Source organism: Nematolebias whitei, chromosome 1 (genome assembly GCF_014905685.2).
Source record: "Nematolebias whitei isolate Nwh7 chromosome 1, NemWhi1, whole genome shotgun sequence".
Taxonomy (NCBI): Eukaryota; Metazoa; Chordata; class Actinopteri; order Cyprinodontiformes; family Rivulidae; genus Nematolebias; species Nematolebias whitei.
This window is the reverse complement of record NC_056498.1, coordinates 55,718,391-55,740,290: the sequence shown is the minus strand read 5'-3', so window position 1 is coordinate 55,740,290 and position 21,900 is coordinate 55,718,391. Positions and strand designations below refer to the sequence as shown.

The following is a 21,900-nucleotide window of genomic DNA, read 5'->3' as shown; positions in this document are numbered from 1 at the left end:
CCAGCCAGCTGACAAGTTACTCTGCTTGTTCAAAGTCTACTTGCTATGGATTAGTCGAGGCAGACAGTTTCACAAAAGGGGTCTACATAACATGCACTGCATGCCATATCTCAGCAGGTCTCTGCATGTCTTTTACCCCTGAAATGGGAACAGAAGCAGTTCTCTGGATTGTGTGGAATAACAACGCAGACAACAACCTTCTCTTGGAGCAGGAACTTCACTGATGGCTCTCACACGAGAACAGGTAAGATGATTCTTTTTAAAGGTCATGCTAAAAAGCAGGAAAACGGCTGCTGTTTAATTTATTTCCTGTTTAATATATACTTGACTGTATGCAAGGACACAAATATAAAGTGGGAAAATGAAAGGCATGTGTTTGCCACAAGTAATGTTTTGGGAGTCTTTACATTCAGTGGAAAGCCAAATCCCTTTCATTTTCTTTTACTGGCTCTGGCTAATCAAATTATCCCGCAGATCAAATTCTCTTCATGTGAATGTCTCCAAATGAAAACTGTGCAAAATTCTTTCCCTATAATGAGGAAACAGTGCTGTACAGTACTTAAATATGCAACATTCCTGTTTAGCAACAGGTCTCCTTAGCTTTTCAACGGCTCACTTTGAAAAACACAGATGTGTAAGACTAACATTAGTACAGATGCATGGGATTTTTTTTTTTCATGGTACAACTTTAAGAGAAATTTTTAAACATGCCTAAGTACTTTGCAACGATGACTACAGTTTACTCTTGTACCACAGTTTTCCCAGATGAAATATTACTTAAAGTACTTATTTTACATGAAGTCTAATACCTGCTGCACTATTAGTAACTACCTAAAAGACTAACTAAAGACTGGGTAAAGGACAATCTGAACCAGTGTTATGGAAACACGCATGTTAAAAGTTATTTAGAGTGGTGGATCTGAATTTAGAATGAAAGATCCTTAACTGAGTGTTAAGTACACCATGTTAAGTCCTCTCAAAGGTTAATACCCAAAATTTCACATGACTGCCAGTGATCAGCTCCTTTATGGTTCATGAACACGGTGTGTTCTGGGGAGGAGTGAAGAGTTTGATTTAGGACAGATTTATTTAGGGAAGTGAGACAGCCAAAGCAAACATGAGTAATCATGACTCCAAAGACTAAAAAAACTCATGATATCTAAAAAAAGAAAAATGAGTGTGACAAATTATTACTGTTTTCCTTCTAGGATCAAAATGTGACAAAAGACAGGATCAATAAGGAAACAGGAGAACTTAGTGCTTCAGGAGAGCTGAGCGTCTCTGTGGAATTGAAGACGGAGAATGTGGAGGGCTGCCGTGGGAATCCTGAACTCCTACAAGTGCTCCGAAAGAAAATACAGGAGCCGGGAATTCACACATACTTGAGCTGTGACGACGGAGTTTCTTGGGAGCAACGAGAAGAATTTCTATATAAAGTCCTGCCTCTCTATATCCAGGTATGGATCACCAGAAGAAGTGTACACATTTCTATATTTTTATTTTTGCAATGTAGGACTCAGCAAAATGAAATAAATAAATAAAACAAAAAGCAACTATGATCCATCAGAAGATCACGAAAGAATAATTTTAGACAGTGTTCTGATTTTGGCTTAACTTTAAAGAGATTAAGTGGACGCCTCGAGACCGTTATATCCTGAACCGCATGAACTAACAGTTAAAATACCACGGTGTTACAGTCACATGTTTGACCTTTAGCTCATCCCACCAGTAACTATCCCTGGGCTGAGCCTTTAAATTGTATCAGTAAATTTCTAGAACGCGCTTGTGAGACAGGGAGTTGCATCAGATTCATATCCTCAGCTGAAATGTCTGATTTGTAAAACGTATGCCCCATTGAGTCATAGTTATGAAGAAACCTCACATTTCTTTTTACCCAAACAAAACTGATTCTTTCTGTGTGCGTAATACCACTAACCAAACCTAAAGCTGCAGATGTAATCAGCCTTTGCTCTCTGTGCAGCTCCGTGTCTGTGCTGGTCTCATGACCAGAGATTTGACCTGAACTTAGAGCCCCACTTAAGAACAGCAAACTTAGTGAAATTCAGCATGTGGCTCTAAGAGAGTGAAAATTAAAACGACATCTGGTATTCAAGTTGGAGTATATTACCAACAAAAAAAAAGACAGTTTGATAAAATGTTAAGATTTGAGGCATTTTAAAAGAGTTGATGAGTTCGAAATGATCATCCTAATTTAAAATTTAAATGATTTCTGTATTTTATTTAATAGAAACCTTTATATATTCTTATTCTATCAAGTAGCCGTAAAACAAAATTGTAAAAAAAAAAATTTTTTAACTTTTTCACAAGGGGCTTTTTCCCCACACCAATCAGCCATAATAATATGACCACTATAGTACTAGTGGTACTATAATGATAGTACTTATTATTACAGTATATCAGTTATTACACCACTGTTTCAGTATTTAAATATGAGGTGACCTAATACACATCCTAATGAAAATAAGTGATTCATTTCAAGGTGTGTTACTTTTACACAACACTTACAGTCTCTTGCAACATTGCTTAAGATTACTCATACTAATGCAACATAAATTTGTTAAATCAAAAAAAAAACTCAGATAGTTTTTTTTTGTTGCACATCTTTTAAATCTGTTGTCCTTCTCAGGCTTTTTTGTTTTTCTATTTTGTGATAGTAACATGCCTATATTGGGCTTTTCGATTTCTTAGGCTTTTATTTCTTTTAGATACATTTTTACAAACCTTTCTTGTCTTTTAACAAATTAGCATGGATGCAAATTTTAAGCGCAGTCCACATATTTTAGGTAGGCCTGTAAAGATTTTGTCCTTTTAAGTTGTCATTGTGTGTGAAAGTTTCCTTGGTTTAGTTTATAGTATGAAGTTAAATCATATATATTTTTTCTCATTCTTCAACATATTCTTTATTCAGTCTTACTTTTTCAACAGCAGTTAGTCATGATTAATAACCTGCAACTACAATTAATCCTCAGAACATTTTAAAACACTAAATTCCTAATCGCAGTGGCTATATTTACATTTTTAATCCTTTTATCATGTGTTTACTTCAGAAAACCCATCGTGAATTAAAACTTATGTGCACCAGTTGCTTTTTTTCTTTTCTTTATACAATAATAGTAACAATCAATATATAAAAGAGTGGTTCTTAAGCCTGATTTGATGGTTCATGTCTTATTGCAGGTTTGTGAGGGTGGTGGCAGATTAGAAGATGTGGACATTAAGGGACTTGCAGCTCTCACTGCTGACACTGTCATCCATAATATCCACAGCAGAGTGGCAGGACGGCCCGCAGGTACAAACTGCAGCTTATCTCAGCAAATGCACTGCTGTTAATTTCATACAGAGGGACTTTCTACCTCCTCTGACCACTTCTGCTTTTTCTTTGTGCTCGTTTTTTTGTACTTTCCATTGAGATTTTACTTGTGGTGTAATTTACCTTCTGCGTGTTGTTAAAGATGGCAGCCAACTGTAAAACCTTCTAATCCCATCCAACCATTTTTGTAATTTCTATATTTTTTCAGTTATTCTGTCACTTTTTTTAACTTTATGCCCCACTCATATTTTTTTTGGTCTTTTTTTTTTAAATAAATTGTAAATAGTTACTTTTTTAAATAAATGCTTCTGTTTTTAAGCAATCTTAGATTTGGATCTTATATCTAGTAAAATTATGTTTGTAGCTGTTTACTGGTAGCACTTTTTTAAAATATTAGACCCTTAAAAGTTTGTACTACAGTAATTATTACTTTAATTTAGTGTATTTTTTGGCACAGATTGCTTTCATTAAATAACTTACTAAAACATTGAATATCTTAAAAATAGAAACTTGCATGAAAATTCTGCTTTACTGGAAATAAACATTCTCAGGGTTATTTAATTTTAGACTCAGCAGATGGTGAAAATGAACAGTTTTGCTATGTATTGTAACAGTCTTGCCGTCTTTCTCTTTTAATTTTACTTATCAACCTTTTCATCTGCCGTTGCAGTAAATCACTACATGTATTTTGTATTTACAGAGAAAGCCCGTGAAGAGGTGGTGCACTTCTTCAAGAGGCGGGATAACGACTCAAGCTGTTACACAGGCACAGGTTCTGGATGGCTGCTGTTAAAGTCTCTTTTGCTGCTCGCATCTGACACTTTGGTGAGTGATAGCTACCAAAAACACACAACTGTAATACAATCATATATTCAAAAATCAAATTGGAACAGCCTTGGCACATTTTAAATTCTACGTCTTGACTTTGCTTTCTGTGTTTCCAGGATGTGCTGTCTTGTACAAACTCAGGACTTCCTGCTGCTTTGGTGAAATGTCTCTACCTCCTGGTGTGTCTTCCAGCTACAACGGAAAGCACAACCACAGAGCAGACTTTTCAGGAGCCTCTAACACAGGTCAACAGCTATTAAATCCTTATTTCAAGGATACTATATCGTTCAGATGCAGCTTTTTTGTAACTATTTTGGCTTAATAGACATTTTATAAATATGTAAAAGATCTATAGATTTCAAAGTAGCAGCTAAAAATGACATAGATCGATCTGCTGATGTGTTTTCAGGTGGAGTATCAGGATTTTGCTAAACATTTTGTTAGATTTTAGAGTCTTACGGATACTGTTTATCTACTAGAAAAAATATTTTAAGGTTAGCCACTTGTCCTTTTGTCTTCCACTTGTACAGTTTTGTCTTCTTTTAAAGGACCCACTAAGATGTGGAAAGTTTCTGACTTATAGTTTGTTTTTTAAATCACCTTCTTAATGAAAAAAAAAATCAGTTTCTACTTATTAAATTACATTTTTAATGCTTTAATTATTGAAAAGTTTCTTAAGTAGCTTAAGCTAGAAATCCTTTGCTTTGAAAATAGGCAGGTAAAAAGAATGGATGAAAAAATAATCCCAAAACAATCAATGGCCTGGAAAACTTAAAAAAAAGACCTGAAAACCAGGAGAACCATTAAAACACATCAAAAAGTAGAATTAATTTTGACTCCTTTTATACAGTTTAAAAATAAACTACAGTTGACTCTAAATTTTTATAGTGTTGCATTTTACAATGTTTTTATTTACTTTATTGAATTTAGTAGACAGGGGTGCCCAAAGTGGGGCCAAGCTGTCCTCATTACTATATGAAAATTTCCTTTTTGAAGAATCAATGTGTTTACACTCAGTCATTCCAAGTTTAATGTTAGATGTAAAGTTGGCCCAATAACTACTGTAATGACGCTAGACAGCTGGAGTGACTAATTTGTACATACATTTTTAAAATTTTAATAATTTATATTTTATTTTGACAGACTTCATACTGTCTCTCAGCAGTTTCTTGCTGCTGAATAACATTTCCTTTGACAAAGCTGAGCATCATGTAGGTGGCCATCACACACCCTTCTTGAGCACCCCTCAATTTTAACTCAGCATCTCTGAAAAATTAAGAAACCATTAGGATTTTGTAAGGAAACAGTTTTCAAACCTTAGATTCACCAAAATATTGAATAAATGTTGAATAAATGACAACAGTCTCAAACGGGCCAGTAAACTCTATAATTTTTTGCATGAGTCACGCCACCTGTCAATCAATCCAGTATAAGCATGTCAGCAACTAACCAGTCAGCAACTGACCAGTCAGCGACTGACCAGTCAGCGACTGACCAGTCAACGACTGACCAGTCAGCGACCTCAATTTGTCCTGAAGTGAACGTCCCTTACCTGTAGAGCTGCAGCAGTGTTGCATTAAGAAAACCTTGCAGTCAGAGATTTTAATAATAACAGAGTTTACATGTTGTGTTTCATGTTAATCTACTGTAAAAAAAAAAAACTTTTTAAAATACATCAAAATGCAGGAAATGGCATCTACTTTATTCTAAATTCTCTGGGGGAGAACCCCCAGACCCCCCCCCCCCCCACACACACACACACACACACACCACCACCAACAACAACGCAGCAGGTTCTGTAATGTTCATTATACAGAATGGAAGGATAAATAAATGTATAATAAATAAATGGACTTTACTTAAAGAAGTATTTGTATTTCATATATTATATTATTGCATTTGGCCCGCAGCCCTCTGATAGATTTTTTATTTGACCCTTTCAGAGAAAAAGTTTGGGCACCCCTGCGATATAGACTTAGTATTTTCCTTATCTGTTCAAAAATGAAACTTAATCTAAACTTTTTCTTGCCATTTTTATAGATTTTTCTTCAGCTCTGCAAACAGCCAGCTAATGTGGAGATGCTGGTGGAGACTCAGGAACTGCAGTGCCTCATCATCGGACTCACGTCACTTTGGGACCAGACCAGCTCCAGCTGGAGACATCAGGCCTCATGCATTCTTAAAGCAGTCTCTGCTGTACCAACAATCAAAACTGTTCCAAGTTTGTTAGGTGAGGGAGCCAGTTCTAATGGAAATAACTAATATTTCTTTAAAGCTTACTGTCATTTACAAGTTTGTTTGGTGTAAAAAATGCTTTTTTTCTCAAACTATTAAGATTTTTTGAGGAAAAAATTGTGAGAAATTTATCTCCTAATAAAAGTAATAATATTTATTTCAAATTATATATTTTTTAATCATCTATAAACTATGTTATTATTGGAAATATGAGTCTTTTTTTTATTTTGACCTTACAGTATATGTCTTAAACCATTTTGTTTTTTTCATCAGGCAAAAACTGTGTGCGAATCTGCATCCAGAACCTGTTGCAAATCGATGCCAATGTGTCAGGATCGTTGTTAGCTGAGGTGGCTGTGGCTGTTTTTAGTTTTGTGAGAGACACTCATCACCACAGTCCAGCCCTCTTCACTGAGTTTGACACAAACAATGGCTACTTGGCCCTCGAGAACATCCTGAAACGGTGAGGCCACATGCTCTAATCTGAACAATGGAGTAAGTAAAGTTCAAACACAACAAAGATGAAGAAGTGCTTAGAGAAGACACACTTTGACTGCAAAGCTATAAGGAGTGAACTTTTGCCTTTTTCATTTTTGTTAAATAAAATGTAGAGAAATATTCTTGGAAATTAAGTATAATTTTGTGGAATGAAATAATACAAATAATTAATCTGCTCAGAGTCAGTATGGTGACATGTATTTATCTTAAAGTTGCCTTTGTTTTGTCTTAACACTGCAAGCTGTGAAGATGGTGTGCCCTTGGATCAGTTTCAGCCTGTGGAGGAACTGTTGAATCTTATTGCATCCTTCACTCTCCTCGGAAAATCTGAGCTGAAAGTGGCTCTTTGTGTCACCAATCCTCAGCCTCCAGGCTTTACGTTTGACCTGCCACTTAATGAAGGTAGGTTGAGTCTTTAGAAGTCCTTCTTTAATGTTTTTCTCCTGCTGACTCTACCATATTACCTCTGATCGTACCATGAGGATAAACTGAGAACCACTCCAGCCAAATGCACTCTCCAAACTATCTAATTAGTATCACTTGCATGGCTCAGCAAAGATGGACTCGGGAAGGGGAAGGCTTCCTCAAAGGGACCACACACTTCATACCTACTTTGCACTTTTGCCCTCATATAATCCTCCCAAACTAAACCTGCTTTCCCAGAGACTCCACCCTCCCACTCCCCATACTGCTGCCCCTCTGCAGTCCACAGCACCCCTCAAGTTAACAGGCAACTGAGGTGATTATGTCTGGGATGATGAAGTGGAGGCTCCCCTTCTAACTCTGTTAGGATGCCCCACATTCATTCACCACTGGCCTGCAGCAACCAGCCATCTATCACATATGCACACACACTTCAATCCAACACTCATAAATAGAGCATATATAATATACATGCACAGACGAACACACTCAACAGTCATCTATCACATTAAAGAGCAGCTTTGTTTCCAGTAGACAGACAAGACACTGTTTTGCTAACTTAATACGATTCTGATAAAGTTTTAGGTGTGAAAATGAATCTTATTACTAACCAGCTCTGTGTTTATTTCCAACAAATAAAAGTGTGTTTTGGCATTGGAAATCTAAGATTTCCTCTAAATATTTTGACAATGCAGCAAACAAACTCCATCACAGCAGGTTATGTTTCATTTTTTGCATCCGTGGATGTAAATCTGTTTGTTTTTATTCGATCAACGCACATATAACTCAGTTGACTACTGAAGCTGCATGTGCTGCGTTGTAAAAGTGACACTCTGTGTTTGACCTTGTCAGAGTAAAATCGCGTAAATCAAGTTTCAAAATATTATACCAACATTTGCGCATTTTATAATTGTTATAGATAGTTTTAAAAGAACAAAACCTTTTTAAAAAAGTTAAAGCTAATGGCACGTTTCTTTAACTCCCAGGTTTAACAGTGAAGAACCTTTCTGCCTTCCACCTGCTGCAGACGACTTTGCTACGTTCCCAGGATTGTCTCCTGTGCTGTCAGCTTATTCAAACCCTACAGAGAATATGGGAGAAGAACACAGCTAATTTCTTCCTCTTGGAGTGGACTGTCCAATCAATGGCCCAGCTAGCTGCCTGCGTGTGGTGTAAACCGCCACCTGTCCACAAACTCTTCTTTTCATTGCTAGAGATGGTATGATCTACAATCAGTGCGAGAAAGGTCACTGTGCTCGCCTTCTCTCTTTTTTTTTTCCAAGATCTGTTGTCAATGCTGGTTTACCTTGACAGGTGATATTTAAGCTTAACTACATTCCCCATGAGACCTTGCGTGCTCTTCTGGTTGTACTGAAGCAGAGCTGTGCGGGGACTTTGGCTGGTGGAGTCGGTGGGACAGAATTTAGTGTGGTGGCTCTCCAGTTCTTTTACAAGTAAGCAGTTTGTATTTGCCCTGATAGTTCAGATGTCGCTGCATAAAAATTATTTAGAAGAAAGGTATTGTCCATTCCAGTCAGGGTTTATGTTCTCTAAGTTTGAACAAGTTGGTCAATTTTAACAATGAAGTTTAACATTCCAGTTGAGGACCAATAAACAACTGGAAAGTGTGTTCGGTGTTTCCCTCTTGAGTAAAGTCTCCTGTATATGTTTTTGTCTGACTAGGATGATTGTGCAGAGTGCCATGCTAGCAGAGGTGCTAAGTGACTGTAAGTTACAAGAACTGCTGCTTGGAGAACTTCGCAGAAGAGCAAAGATCCTGAGGAAGGCTGGTGGAGCAGCTCCCGCTAAAATAAGTAAAAAATCAACACATTTTTTTCCTCTGACCTTTTGTCTATTCCTGATTATACAACAGCAAAGGGCAGACAAACTAATTGTAGTTAACCTAAAATTGATGTCAACCTTTGCACTTGCATACTAAACGTCTGATGGTGTGGCTAAACTTAATTTGCAAAAACAGCATAAATAAATAACTTTAATTCATTTTTTAAACGTTTTAATTCATTTTAGATTCCCAGCAGCTGCCTTGTGTGGAGGACAGTGAGAGACTTCTCACAGCCTGTATGCTTCAAGTTGTTTCATCCTTTACTTTACGTTCTATCAAAAATACAGGTAAACCAGTTTCCAGTTTTTTAATATACTGTATTAAAATGTTCATTATTTTTAATCTGTATATTAATTTTGTTTAAAAAAAAATTCACGTCTGTCCCAGTTTTGGTGCGAGATCTTGGAATGATTCCCTTCATAAAGATATTTTTGGATGATGATCAGTATCGAGGTCCCACTCTCTGCATTTTGGAGCAGCTAGCTGAAATTAACCCGGATGAATTCATGAGCACAGCTATCGGAGCCCTCTGCTCCTCCACACAGCAGGAACTTGGCTTAAAGCAGGATCTTTTGCAGGTACTTAAAATATGCATGCGCTGACAATCACAGAGAGCTGAACACACACACACACACCCACACACACACACACATACAAGTCCAGAAACACTTAGATATGCAATTTCCCTGTACATTCAATTCGAACAAATTGTAATGCACTTAAACCATGATAAGCTTGTGAATTTATTTTCTCAGCATGTGGGACTTTGATTACATTACAGACAAATGCAGATTGATTTGCTAAAACTGGTTTAGCTGTTAACTCCGGACCGATTTGATTAGGCCAGCAGCTCTGTGCTGTGGCCCTCTGAAGATTACCACTTCTATCAGATCAGTGAATGGGACAGAGATCTTATTAAAGCCTAACTGAGTTACACACCTACTGTATGTGTCCATTTTTATAGATGGCAGCAAGAGGAGCACTTACTTGTGCATGTTCTCCCTGCGTGCAAGTGTCTGCACTTGTGCCTGCATTCACGAGCCTGTGTGTGTATGTGTGTGCTCTTTGTGCTAACACGGTTATAGCAGGTGGCAATCAGATTGGCTACGACCTGGGCTGGCAAGTGTTGAGAGCCATTGTGATTACTCCAGTTTCAGTTAATCACATTTCACTCTACGTTCTGTCTCACACATTACCTACCTGATGGATTAGCTCTCTAAATTCAATAAAGCTAATGTAATTTTGTTCACCTCCAAAAACTAGTTACCAGAAATGATTTATGATTTATCTATATGTTTCATCTATTTTTCATGACATTGTTTTAATTGACTAGAAATATTTTTTACAAGCCAAGACTGAACAGTGCTTAGTGACTATCAGAGTCTATTTGCTAAAAAACAAAGAAATCAGAGTTTGTTACAATGTATGCATTTTGAGTGTATTTAAGCCAGCATCCTCAGTGTCTTGGTGGTTTGTCTCACTAGTCTGTGCTGAGGGTCCTGGAGAGCCCCAACAGTTGGGAAGCCTTTAGGAAGGCAGGAGGCTTCACTGGACTACTGTCTGTGGTTGTGGACATGGAAGGAGCACTGTGTAAGCCACCAAACGGAGAAGTGTGGAAGAATGTAGGACATCAGCAGCTGCTGGAACTCCTCCTCCTAGTGCTGCGCATCCTGGCTTTGGCTGTGCATCTGCACGATGTTAATGCACACCATTTTCAGGCTGGTGGCTTTTATGAAAGGCTGGCAGATGCTCTTCTCCACCTGGGCTGCTTCCACACTGAAGCCCTCGAGAGTGAAAAATGTGATGGAGGGAGGTACTCTGATCCCAGGACAGAAGATGAAAACCAGACTTCTAGAAAGAGCTTTTTCCAGTTTGTTGAGTTGGCAGAAGCTACCTGTTCCTCTAACTCACTGCAACCAAACTTGCCAGTCACCCTTCAGATGTGTATAAGACTGCTCTCCTACCTCGACGACTTCGCCTCAGGGACCTATACTCCTCAAAGTTTACAATCGGGGCAAGAGCCTGACAATGAGTATGATGAAGAAAAAAAGAAATTACATGGACCAGCAAGAAATGAAGGAGTAAATTCAGGACAGTTTCTGTCAGGATCAGGTCTCCAGTCTAACGAGGACAAAATCACTGCACCCAGTAGTCCCACAGTCAGCATAGAGTCTCAGTACAGGTAGGTATTTCCAATTGTTAGAAAATAAAATACACTGCTGTAATTCTGGTATATTAATAACATTTACTGTATTTATAAACAATGGTTTATTTATCATGTCATGAGTATTTACATATTTCTCTCTTTTTATAGTAGGTTCTCATTTGATCAGATTATTTTTCATCCAGGAGCCATTCGAGTTATTATGACTCTCCTTCCTCATGTGTTCAGTCCTGAAGACCCACAGGTATGTTGTCATAGTAGATGGAGTCCCAGTTGCTTTAGTTTATTGGCCTTATATACTTAAGACACAATCCTCATTAATTCATCTAATTTATACATCTCAGTTTTCCCTGAGCTGAAGTCATTATTGTGTTTTGAGATTTTGTTTAACTGCTTGTCCTTTTAGCGTGATTAACAATGATTTCAATTATTTCAATTATTTAGTTTTTTTCTATAAGTTATGATTTTTAAAAGTTGAAATTGTTTAATTTTTATTACCCCTTCAATAAGGAAAAGCGGAATAGTCATATTTTTTTCCCCTTTTGTCCAGCTCTCTATAGAAGTCCAGTTTTCAGTGGTGTTCCACATTCAGGCTATGGTCAAATCTGAGCGAAACCGCCAGATAATGTGCGAGGGGGGGCTGGTCTCCACTCTGCTGGCTCACTGTCGGAGCATGTTGCTATCTCCAAACCATCCGTTGCATCTACCTGTAACAAGAATTCTGGAGAAGCTCTCCTCCCAGGCCATCTCACATTCCGACTTTAGGTCAGCCATACTCAGTGTATGTTTTTTTTATGACAGTGAAAAATATTATGCATTTGACATTTATGTCTTACTTCTTGTCACTCAGAAAGTTCCTGTGTTTAAGGGGTCATCTCTTCTGCTTAGAGAATAAAACAACCAAGCAAAAGCAACCAGAGTTTAACCCAGCAGCAAGGACACCCGATTCAAACGGTTCTTGTTTCTTTTGCTATAAGTTAGCATTTCTGTTCTGTTATTTTAGATGAAAAGCCATTTACTCATTAAACTTAATTTGTGTTGTTCAAACCAGTTGAGAGCACAAAAGCAGATGCTGAATCTTCAAGAAAGGCGCTGAAAAGGACTTTCAGCTTGTTACAACCTACAACCTCTTTTGGGTATGCAATTCCAGTCCACCAGATTGTCAGTCTGGTGTCCATGACAGCACCACGCACATTCCGACCACACAGAGTCTCCTCCTCACCTGCATTTGTGGAGTTCGACATGAGTGAAAGTGGATATGGGTTAGTGTTTTAATATAGTTTCTGTGTAGACCTGCTGTAAAAAAAGTCTCCAAAAAAATTATATGAATACTGTTTTGTTTATTTCTATATTGAAAAACACAATCCAAAAGTATAAATTGTAAACTGTGCATTAAAATGGCATTTCAAATTTGCAGTAAGAACTACTGGTAAAAACACTTTGTTTTTTATTTCTTGACACTTTTTTTTTGTAGTTGCCTTTTCTTGCCCTCTTTGGCCACAGTTAAAGGAGTGACTGCTGATTCAATCTCAACTGGCGGAATCGGGGGAGGTAAGTGATAGGTCGTACCATTTACCTTTTCATTTTTCGGAATAAAATGTCAAATCTTTTTCTCTTGTGTTTTAGAATGCAGAGGTTTTCCACCCACAGCTGGGCTCTCATTTTCTTGCTGGTTCCAGATCAGCAGGTTCAGTTCAGCTTGTGATTCCCACCCAATCCGTCTGCTGACGGTGGTACGCCACATGTCCCGAACTGAACAACCGTACATCTGTTTGTCTATCTCATTCTCAGCCTGTGATGGCTGTCTTGTCATCTCCACAGAAGAAGAAGCATTCTCATATCTTGGTAAGAGAGATGAAAGTTGGTCTCTATTTACACTTTATGGGCTTCATGCAACATTTGTTTAGCTTGCTTGTTGTCAGATGTGTCATCCAGGGCTCATTATGGTCTGAAGTAGAACTGTACAGTAGTGAGATCATTAAATTATAGCACAACGTTGGCCTCATTTTTGACTGTTTGACAGATATGATGGATCCAGAAGTTTCCACTCCAACGTCTTTGCCTGCATCTCTAAGGCTTCGCTGCTCCAGCTTGCTGGTCCCTGGCCAGTGGCATCATTTGGTCGTTGTCATGGTGAAAGATGTAAAGAAAAGCTGTCTGACCACAGCCTATTTCAATGGCAAGGCAGTGGGAACAGGAAAGGTATAAGATGAAACATTTTCTACTGATCAAATTGTAACTTAAATGTAGAATAAAAAAAAAATCACATTATAAAACTTTAATTGTCCCATCAGATGAAATATATTCAGCCGTTCCCGGGTCAATGCGTCTCCATGGACCCCACAACTGTGATTGATGTGTATGGGCTGATAGGGACGCCAGCTCTGTGGAAGGAACATGCTGCTCTAGTGTGGAGAGTAGGTCCCTGTTACCTCTTTGAAGAGGCTTTGAGCTCAGAAGCTGTGGGTGTTGTTTACGCGCAAGGCACCTCATACATGGGCAACTTCCAGACCCTGCACAACACTGGTACGTTGCAAGATCTTGGTGAACGATTTCACAAGACATTTAAAACTTGTTTTTTGTTCATTTTCAAGTAATAATCAAGGTTAGGGTGCAGTCTGATTGGAATAGTGTTTTGCTTATTTCCAGAATCCAATAATGTTTTTCACTAAATTTTGAACAAATGCATATTTAATTATTTTTCAACAATACGTTGTTTTTAGGTTTATTTCTTTTGTAAAATACTATTGTAAACCAAGTAAGTTATTTTATACTCAGACATCGTTATGTATGCATGAGAAAATTGTAGTGCTGCAGATCATTCATTTATTTTTATATTTCTATTTATTTTTATTATTTTTGCAACATTTAAGTAACTCTTGTTTGTATCCAGATCCTGATCCAAATGCTGAGCCTGTCCCACTTAGGCTGGTTCCTGAAGAGAGGATATCATTTGGCATTAACGCTGCAGCTTCTTCCTTAACAACTGTGGTGCAGATCAGAGAGGATTACAATGAGGTGGATTGCAGACTGATTGCGAAAGAGGTCAGGGCAATGTGAAAACTTGTTGAGCAGATGTTTCTGTTGTTTTGGTACAAAGTGATAATTGTCTGTAATTACAGATGGCAATAGCATCTCGGGATAAATGCACACCTGTTTTTCTTGCTCATAACATCAGCCAGCACCTGAGTGGGACCGCTCGTACCATTGGAGCCGCCCTGATTGGACATTTTGGTAAACAAAATAGGATTCTAAAAAGTTATTTTGCACTGTACTGTTATGAGTGCTATTTTGAATCTGTGGGGCCTCTTCATTTTAGGTCAGCGAACGTTCATCCCAAGGTCTGCTTCCAATGGTTTTTTGTATGTTGGGGGGCCTGCAGTTGTTCTCAGCCTAATTGCAATGGCACCAGATGATGGTGCTATGTATGCTGCTGTTAAAGTTCTTCTTTCTGTGCTGGAGACCAACTCTGCGATGCAGCAGGAAATGAATCGCATCAACGGATACAAGGTTTTTCAGCTTGCATGCAGATTTGGACGCAGACAAAATAAAACAACACCATCTCACGGCTGTTAACTTTTTCAAATTTGCATAATTTATATTTTCTTTGTAGCTGCTAGCTTTCCTACTGAAGATGAAGAGCAGTCTTGTCAGCCATCGAACTCTACAGATGGCTCTGTGTCTTTCGAGTTCAGCAGAGTTGAGCTATGGTTCTGGTTGTTTACAGAACACCCCTGCTTTTCAAGCTCTGCTGTGTGACCTGGAGGTAAGCATCCCACGTTTGTCATAAATATTAAGCTGATCTAAAAGTTATTTATTTAGAGAATTATTTGTATCGTATTATGCTGTGTTCCAGGTCTGGAAAAATACATCAGACAATCTGGAGCTCTCAGTTCTGAACCATTTTGCTGAAAACCTGAAATCCTCAAGGTAATTTCCTCAATTAACAGCATGTGTCTGGATATCACAGGGTGTTTGGTAGTTCTAATCAAATTTATTGCTAAATTACACAGCCAACAAGTTATGGAACACAACAAAAAGGGTCTTGTTCTGAATTAAATAATTTATTGGCTGTTCTGTCAACACCCGCAGAAACCTATCATCAATATCACAACGATGTAGAACAGAAATAGTCAAGGGAACGTTCAACAGAATCAGTGAGGGAGGTTGAAGAGAGAACCGATTGTGTGTTGGATTGTTGAATTTGATTTTCTGTCTGTGGTATTGGATTGTGATTGATATCAGTGCTTTTTCTGCTTCACTCATTGCATTCTGAACAGTGACAGCAGGAATGCAGTGGTCATGCACAGTGTGGGCCTCCTACCGAAGCTGCTGTTCGAATTGTCTGATCCTTCTGTGACCGTTCAGAAGGTTGAGATTATTTCTTGCATCATCACATCCCTCCTGAAGGCTTACTTAAACCCTTTGGACATAAGCAGGTAAATTTAGGTAACAGACTATAAACGAACAAGTTCCTTTTTTTATATATATATTTTGTATTTTAAGTGATATTTTGTTTTCTAAATGTTTTTCATGTGCAAAGACTTGGGCTTTTCCTGGTTTACACGCTCCCTACTTTGAGTAATAAGATTGAAAGCAGTGAGATATTGGATGATTTTTCACAAGATATCCCAGGTAACAGTATAACTCAGACCCATGTCATACATTACATGTCTTATGTTGGACAGTTTGTTCTTATCCAGACTTGTTTTTGTTTTTTGTTTTTTATATTGTAGCTCAGAGTTTGGGTCCAGACAGTCTTATTTGGATCCGCAACAAGTTGCTATCTGTGTTGTGTGAAATCCTCACCTCGGACAGCCCAACTAGTCAGCAGAAGGCTGTATTTGAATCTCTTGGCAGTGATTGGTTCCTGCTCTTCCTTCAGGCTCACCTACACAGTTCAACTTTGAAACTGGGCCTTGTTCTGCTCACACAGTTTCTGTCGAGTCCAAACCACCAGAGCAGTTTCAGAGAAGGAGTGATTCCAGGATCACTTGTAGAGCACATTGAGGTGCCACTGGCTTTCATGGGTGCATACAATTTCATTTTCTCCACGTAGCACTTCACAGTTGCCATTTTGCTGGAAACAAAGTTATTTTATTTGTATTTTTGATTGTTAGTTCCTTTCAAACAAAAAAAAAAAACAATTATATTGATAAATTATTATGTGATTTCTAAATACATTTGATTAAAAGTAACAGTAATTGTAGTCATGTGATTCTGTTTCTTCATGTCTTTTTGACTCTATTCAAAATCAACTTCTGATTTTTTTGCCTTGTTACCAGGCAACCTTCGAGCCCATTCTTTGTCTCAGGAGTGTCTTAGCATGCCGTGTCCAGGATTTGATGTCCTCCAGGAGCTGTTAATTAAAAACACTCACCTGCCTCAGGTGTATGAAGCTCTAGCTGCTCTTCTGCTGGGGAAGAAGACTGGCCAAACTGTAGAGGGAAAGGTGAGTTACTGTTTACTGTTGTAAATCCTCCCCATTCTTTGTTGTATCGTAATGTTTTTATTCTTGCCAAAATAGGTCCATTTGGATGATGTCCTACAGTCGCTGATTGACAGCCAGTCAGAAGCTCCAGCTTCACAACTCTGTTTTGAAGCTGCTACAACACTACTGGAAATGATCAAAGTCGTCATCAATCAGGTTGAAAAAGTAAAATTATATTAAGATCCTCTCTATGCTTCTTGATCAAAATAAAAAAAATTGACAAATATGTTTTTAAAGCCTTTTTCCTCAGATAAGCACAAGTCAGGTGATGATGCATCATGGGATTCGAAGCTCCCAGCAAGTGTGATGCAGTTCCTCTGTCTCCTCCACAACCTCCGACCAAGAGATCCACTATGGGCATCACCCATGTTCCTGCATTCACTCGCTGGTGTTGTGTTTCCTGCAGAGTTTTCTGAGGTTTGTGTGTTTTGCTAGTTATACTGGTCCATCTTACAATTTCTTGCCTGTATAGTTTACTGTTTATAGTTTATAGTATACCAGTAATTGTTGGATTTTCTCACTTCCGTCAGGATATTAGTCGGCTCAACAGAATAAGTGAAAGTGAAGAAATCCTCAGCACTCAATCAAGGAGGAAACCAGTGCTGGACTTCATGCAAATTTTGCTAATGGACAGTCTTCTTAATGTGTCTGCACGCACCAACCCGCATCCTATGGTTCTGCTGTTGGAGGTAAGATTCATTCAACCTTTATTTATACAGATCACACTTGAGTGCAGTCAGTTGTCTATTGCATTTACTGTATTTGTTAGTCTACAGACCGCAATAACATAATCTAAATTCATGAAATACATAAAGCAGTTTTAGACCACAACAACAAAAAAACTCTTCAGTAAGCTCTAATTCTGCAAAACTCTTGTTTCTCCAGAAGGTGCCACTCTATGCTCATTTACTAAACAGAGCAAAGGAACAGTAAAATAATTATTCACCACCAGAAGTAAAGAATTTCCTCTCTCTAAACAAGCTTCACCTGCGTGCACTCAGCATCATTTTAGCATCTGAAATTAGACATGTTTTTTTAACTATGAGTTATGAAAATAAGAGCTGTCACACGTCAACATTTACAATAGTTAATTTTTATTTTTATGAATTTCAATATTTTAACTGCTGACCTGCTTTAATGTTATAGTTTTGTCCTGATGGAACATCGCTGGAACAGAGGAAGAGATTTCAGTCTGAGTTAGTGGAGCTGATTATGAACATCATCCACATACTCAGCAACCAGGATAACAACACCCATCTCAACTCACAAAGTAACAATTTACCTTCATAATTTTCATATATTTTAATTTGGACCCAACATAAAAAAGTGATTACTTTTTTATTTAACAGACTGCAAAAATCAAAGACCTGAAGGACAGATGGGCACACTGATGGGGAACGTGGTGCTTTTCAGTAAGACTTTGCTGCGGAAGCTTTATGGTGGATCATTCATTGGAGACTCGAAAATTTTCCTCGAGTTCTTTGCTGATCAGATTATGGTGGTAAGAAAAAAAATCATGCGTACATCCAAGAGTAATAAAGAAAAATATGTTTTCACCTAAAAAAGATCCTTTAAATTGTAAGCTAAAAGGAAAGTGCTCACTGGCAATTTTGAAAGTTTATTATTATGTTTAATTATTGGGACATGCTTATTGTTTAAATGTAACTCTCCTTACAGCGATCAGTCTCTAATAACTAGTTTGATTCATATTTCAAATGATAACAGATTTCTGCTGTATAATTTTAGGCTCTGGAGAATGGTCATACTCAGAAAGAGAAGACCGTTTCTGCCCTCTACTCGTGTGCCAATAAGGCCGTGCTTTGTTTCCTGTCTCAACCACGACATTCTCGAGAAGAAAAGGAAGGAGTCATCAGGGCGCTGCAAACCTTCATGGAGCACTGGGATGTTCTCATGGCAACTTACAATGCAAATGTGAACTTTATTACTTGCCTTCTTCATGGTCTGTTACTAATTCGCTCTGGCAGGTAATAGTATCATTAATCTTAGGCACTTACTCACTAATATGCCTTAACTTATCAAGCATAATTCATATAATCATGTTTTTTTTTTTTTGCAGCTACCTTGAAGGTTTTGGATGCATGGCAAAGAATGTGCACAACAGGAAGAATTCATCAAGCCCCTTACCTACCAGATATCCTGCATGCCTCAACAATGAAGCAGACATGACAGGTTTGAGGCCAAAGTTTATCAACTATTTAGTGGTATTTAACAGATGATACGGAAATATATGCTTGTGTATTTCAGATGATGAACAACTAGTGTCTTTAGCAGAAGCCTGTTGGTCAAAAGTAATATTAGAAAGGCAACAGATGCTTGAAGAAAGCTATAAAATGGAGATCTCAGTAAGCCATACAGCCAAGACAAAGCCTGTCAGCATGACTGACATCAGCCCTCTGTGGGAGGAGATGGCTCTCAAAACATGGCTGCTATACACAGGTCAGCACAAACTTCTTAATAATGCACATGGAAAAGATAGACTTTTGGTGTCTTGTTTTTGACATTTAGCATGTTTCTGCAGAGTCTGAGCAGAAGAAAATGGCAAGCAGATCTCAGAGGACATTTGATATGATTAGCGGCGCTCTTCGCTCTGTGCTGAACAAAGATCAAGAGTCATTAAAAGCAGAGGTAGGTACAAATTTGAGTTTGGTTTTTGCACACCTTTGTCTCCTTGGAGGATTGTGAGGCTGTTCTCCCGGGTGCCTCTGCATCCCAGAGGACTGTTCCAAACACTCAACCCAAAGTCACAAATGTGCTTGTTCTGTGGGCCGTCCAGCCCTGCGGGGGTGTTTATTTTCTTTAAATAGATTTGGATTATCACGGCCGATTGCCCCTGAGTGAGCTTTGTAATTGATATCTGTTAGGCCTATCTATGGGAACACTCGCCACAACCCACTGTTTGCTGCTGAAGGTTAAAGACGCATTTATTGTTGTTTTTTCCCCCGAAACACGTGGCCCACATCATTAGTTCCCCCACAACGCTTAAGACGTCGAGCCATCTGGAGCAGGGAGCAGGGACATATTACTCAGGCACACAGGCATGAAATTACAGCGTCTGTGTGTCTGTCTCATACTCACAAAAAGTGTATGCACGCTCTTGTTTGTGCGTGTTTTTTGCCCACAGAAATCATGCTGGCAATTACAGTGGTACCAATCTGATGAAAACATTATTCATTTGATGTTATTTTTTATCATATCAGTCCTTGACAGACTATCAGAGAAGGTGATGAATTGTTTTTCCATCTGAGATGTTGTGAAGATGACAGAGGGATGTTTACTCTCCTCTTCCTTGCTGTGTGTTGCTGCAAAATTGTTACTCCTATAGGGAACGTTTAAGTAAAATATTCCATTATGAATCTGCTATGGTCAGCCAGTCCACCTATTTTTATTTATTCAGTCTTGTGAAGAAAACCGAATCATGAAGTAATTTCTGAATCATCAACTTTGACTTTAATTTAGCAAATTATAAGTTTATGGGGAGTTTCTTTTAGAAAACTGGATCCATAGTAATACAAAACAGTTTCTTAATCTCGCATAACTACTTTTTTTTAAACGAAAATAAAAGTGTTGTACTGTACGTAGCAAACGATAATATAGAGACTGATAAGCAGACTGTGTCCTCTGTTAAGCTTCAGTGCAATTCTTCTGGAGATTTATTTCATCAGCGAATGCAGTTTCCATAATCATATCTGTGTCCTCATATTAGAAAGATAATTAACAGCACTAATGATCACGTTAAGTTCATTACACATTCACTGCCAGCTCAGAATGAAGTTGACATTATGTTGCCTTATCATCAAAGGTGGCGTATTGTTGGGAAGTCATTAAAATGGAAATGAGTGTGATGTTCTGATGTTAATTGCAGAGGAAAGAGATGAGTTATGTATTTAATGCAGCATTTAAAAAGCCAATGAGGTTCCTATCTGCTAAATAGGGTAATTAATGCTATATATTACTTATGTTTGTCCAAATGAAGGAATGAAATTAGAGACGATGACGCCAACTTGCTGTTTGTTTGTGACAATATTGCTCTGGTTTGCAAACTTCTTTATTCCTCTCTTTTCTGTTTCTATAATATTTCTATAATCTCCCCTCAGATTCCTCCCTTAATTCTTTTTCTGCACAACTCATTTGGATAGGCATTCAGTTGTTTAGGGAAACTGTTTTCATTCTCCGAAGGGCTTGTCACTTTGTTGTCAACTGTTACAAAAATGCATTTACTCTGCAATTTTTTTTCCTCCAATTTTTGCATCTCGCCTTATGCAGAAGTGCTGTTGTCTTTTTATTGCACATTTTATCAATTATTCCTTTTATGGCTTTATACAACAGAACACAAAATTAGCATCTGTAAATAAAACTCGATATAAAGAGTTACTGCATGTTCACTCACTCAATTAAATGACTTTCCTGGGTCAGCTGTGAAGATGGACACATGTTGTTTCACTAGTCTCTCAGCGAGCACTGCTGTGATGATGCGTTTAATGAAGCAGTTAACAGTCAGAATATGATCCCAGTGTGTCTGAACATGAGCGTTGTGCAGTGTCAACATGGATCGGGTTTAGATATTTCATTTCTCCCCCTTTTCAGTCGATGAAAGCAACAAACAAACACTGGCTTACACACAGTAAAGGTGTACACACAAACTAAACTTGCCCTTGACTGTGGTGTGGCTCAGTAATATTAATGTTTATGTTAATTAGATCACACCAACAAATGATTACATTTGCAGACAGGGTTATTGTAAGACTGTAGCCACTAGCTTATTTTGCCCAGTGAATGCAATTTGAAACAGATGTAATTGCATGAATGCATTGTAATTGCATGAAGAAACAACAATACCATTATGCATATAAAATTTATGCATATAAAATCTTTGTAAGCATGAAGCCTGTGTGTGTGTGTGTGCCTACAATATGAACCCGGAAGAGTGATTGTGCTATCCCTCTTTTTATTAGCAGCCATTTTCATTCTTGTTTCTTTGCAGGAGTTTCTGTCTTACATGGAGTCACATCGGCAGAGAGGCCACAGCATGTTCGAGAATATGAGAACAAATCACATACAGGTTTGAC

The 21,900-nt window shown here is 38.1% G+C and overlaps 1 protein-coding gene across 1 annotated transcript in view; it reads left to right on the top strand.

Annotated features, from left to right (window-relative positions):
• Positions 1-190: 190 nt before the first annotated feature.
• The window catches only part of wdfy4 (WDFY family member 4), a 44,160-nt gene continuing 22,450 nt past the window's right edge, over positions 191-21,900 (top strand). Inside the window, exons 1-41 of the mRNA XM_037678860.1 lie at positions 191-244; positions 1,209-1,457; positions 3,199-3,310; positions 4,032-4,156; positions 4,276-4,404; positions 6,200-6,389; positions 6,668-6,857; positions 7,134-7,294; positions 8,302-8,534; positions 8,630-8,769; positions 8,999-9,129; positions 9,344-9,445; positions 9,546-9,736; positions 10,643-11,340; positions 11,473-11,566; positions 11,873-12,087; positions 12,173-12,276; positions 12,374-12,584; positions 12,797-12,873; positions 12,949-13,167; positions 13,346-13,524; positions 13,617-13,848; positions 14,216-14,367; positions 14,445-14,556; positions 14,642-14,832; positions 14,936-15,088; positions 15,179-15,252; positions 15,603-15,761; positions 15,866-15,957; positions 16,059-16,352; positions 16,608-16,774; positions 16,850-16,969; positions 17,051-17,230; positions 17,344-17,502; positions 17,960-18,083; positions 18,163-18,314; positions 18,560-18,798; positions 18,891-19,003; positions 19,079-19,270; positions 19,353-19,459; positions 21,816-21,893. Of these exons, the coding sequence (XP_037534788.1) occupies positions 224-244; positions 1,209-1,457; positions 3,199-3,310; positions 4,032-4,156; positions 4,276-4,404; positions 6,200-6,389; positions 6,668-6,857; positions 7,134-7,294; positions 8,302-8,534; positions 8,630-8,769; positions 8,999-9,129; positions 9,344-9,445; positions 9,546-9,736; positions 10,643-11,340; positions 11,473-11,566; positions 11,873-12,087; positions 12,173-12,276; positions 12,374-12,584; positions 12,797-12,873; positions 12,949-13,167; positions 13,346-13,524; positions 13,617-13,848; positions 14,216-14,367; positions 14,445-14,556; positions 14,642-14,832; positions 14,936-15,088; positions 15,179-15,252; positions 15,603-15,761; positions 15,866-15,957; positions 16,059-16,352; positions 16,608-16,774; positions 16,850-16,969; positions 17,051-17,230; positions 17,344-17,502; positions 17,960-18,083; positions 18,163-18,314; positions 18,560-18,798; positions 18,891-19,003; positions 19,079-19,270; positions 19,353-19,459; positions 21,816-21,893 (6,861 nt within the window). The 5' untranslated portion in view covers positions 191-223. The remainder of the gene's footprint in view (positions 245-1,208; positions 1,458-3,198; positions 3,311-4,031; positions 4,157-4,275; positions 4,405-6,199; positions 6,390-6,667; positions 6,858-7,133; positions 7,295-8,301; positions 8,535-8,629; positions 8,770-8,998; positions 9,130-9,343; positions 9,446-9,545; positions 9,737-10,642; positions 11,341-11,472; positions 11,567-11,872; positions 12,088-12,172; positions 12,277-12,373; positions 12,585-12,796; positions 12,874-12,948; positions 13,168-13,345; positions 13,525-13,616; positions 13,849-14,215; positions 14,368-14,444; positions 14,557-14,641; positions 14,833-14,935; positions 15,089-15,178; positions 15,253-15,602; positions 15,762-15,865; positions 15,958-16,058; positions 16,353-16,607; positions 16,775-16,849; positions 16,970-17,050; positions 17,231-17,343; positions 17,503-17,959; positions 18,084-18,162; positions 18,315-18,559; positions 18,799-18,890; positions 19,004-19,078; positions 19,271-19,352; positions 19,460-21,815; positions 21,894-21,900) is intronic.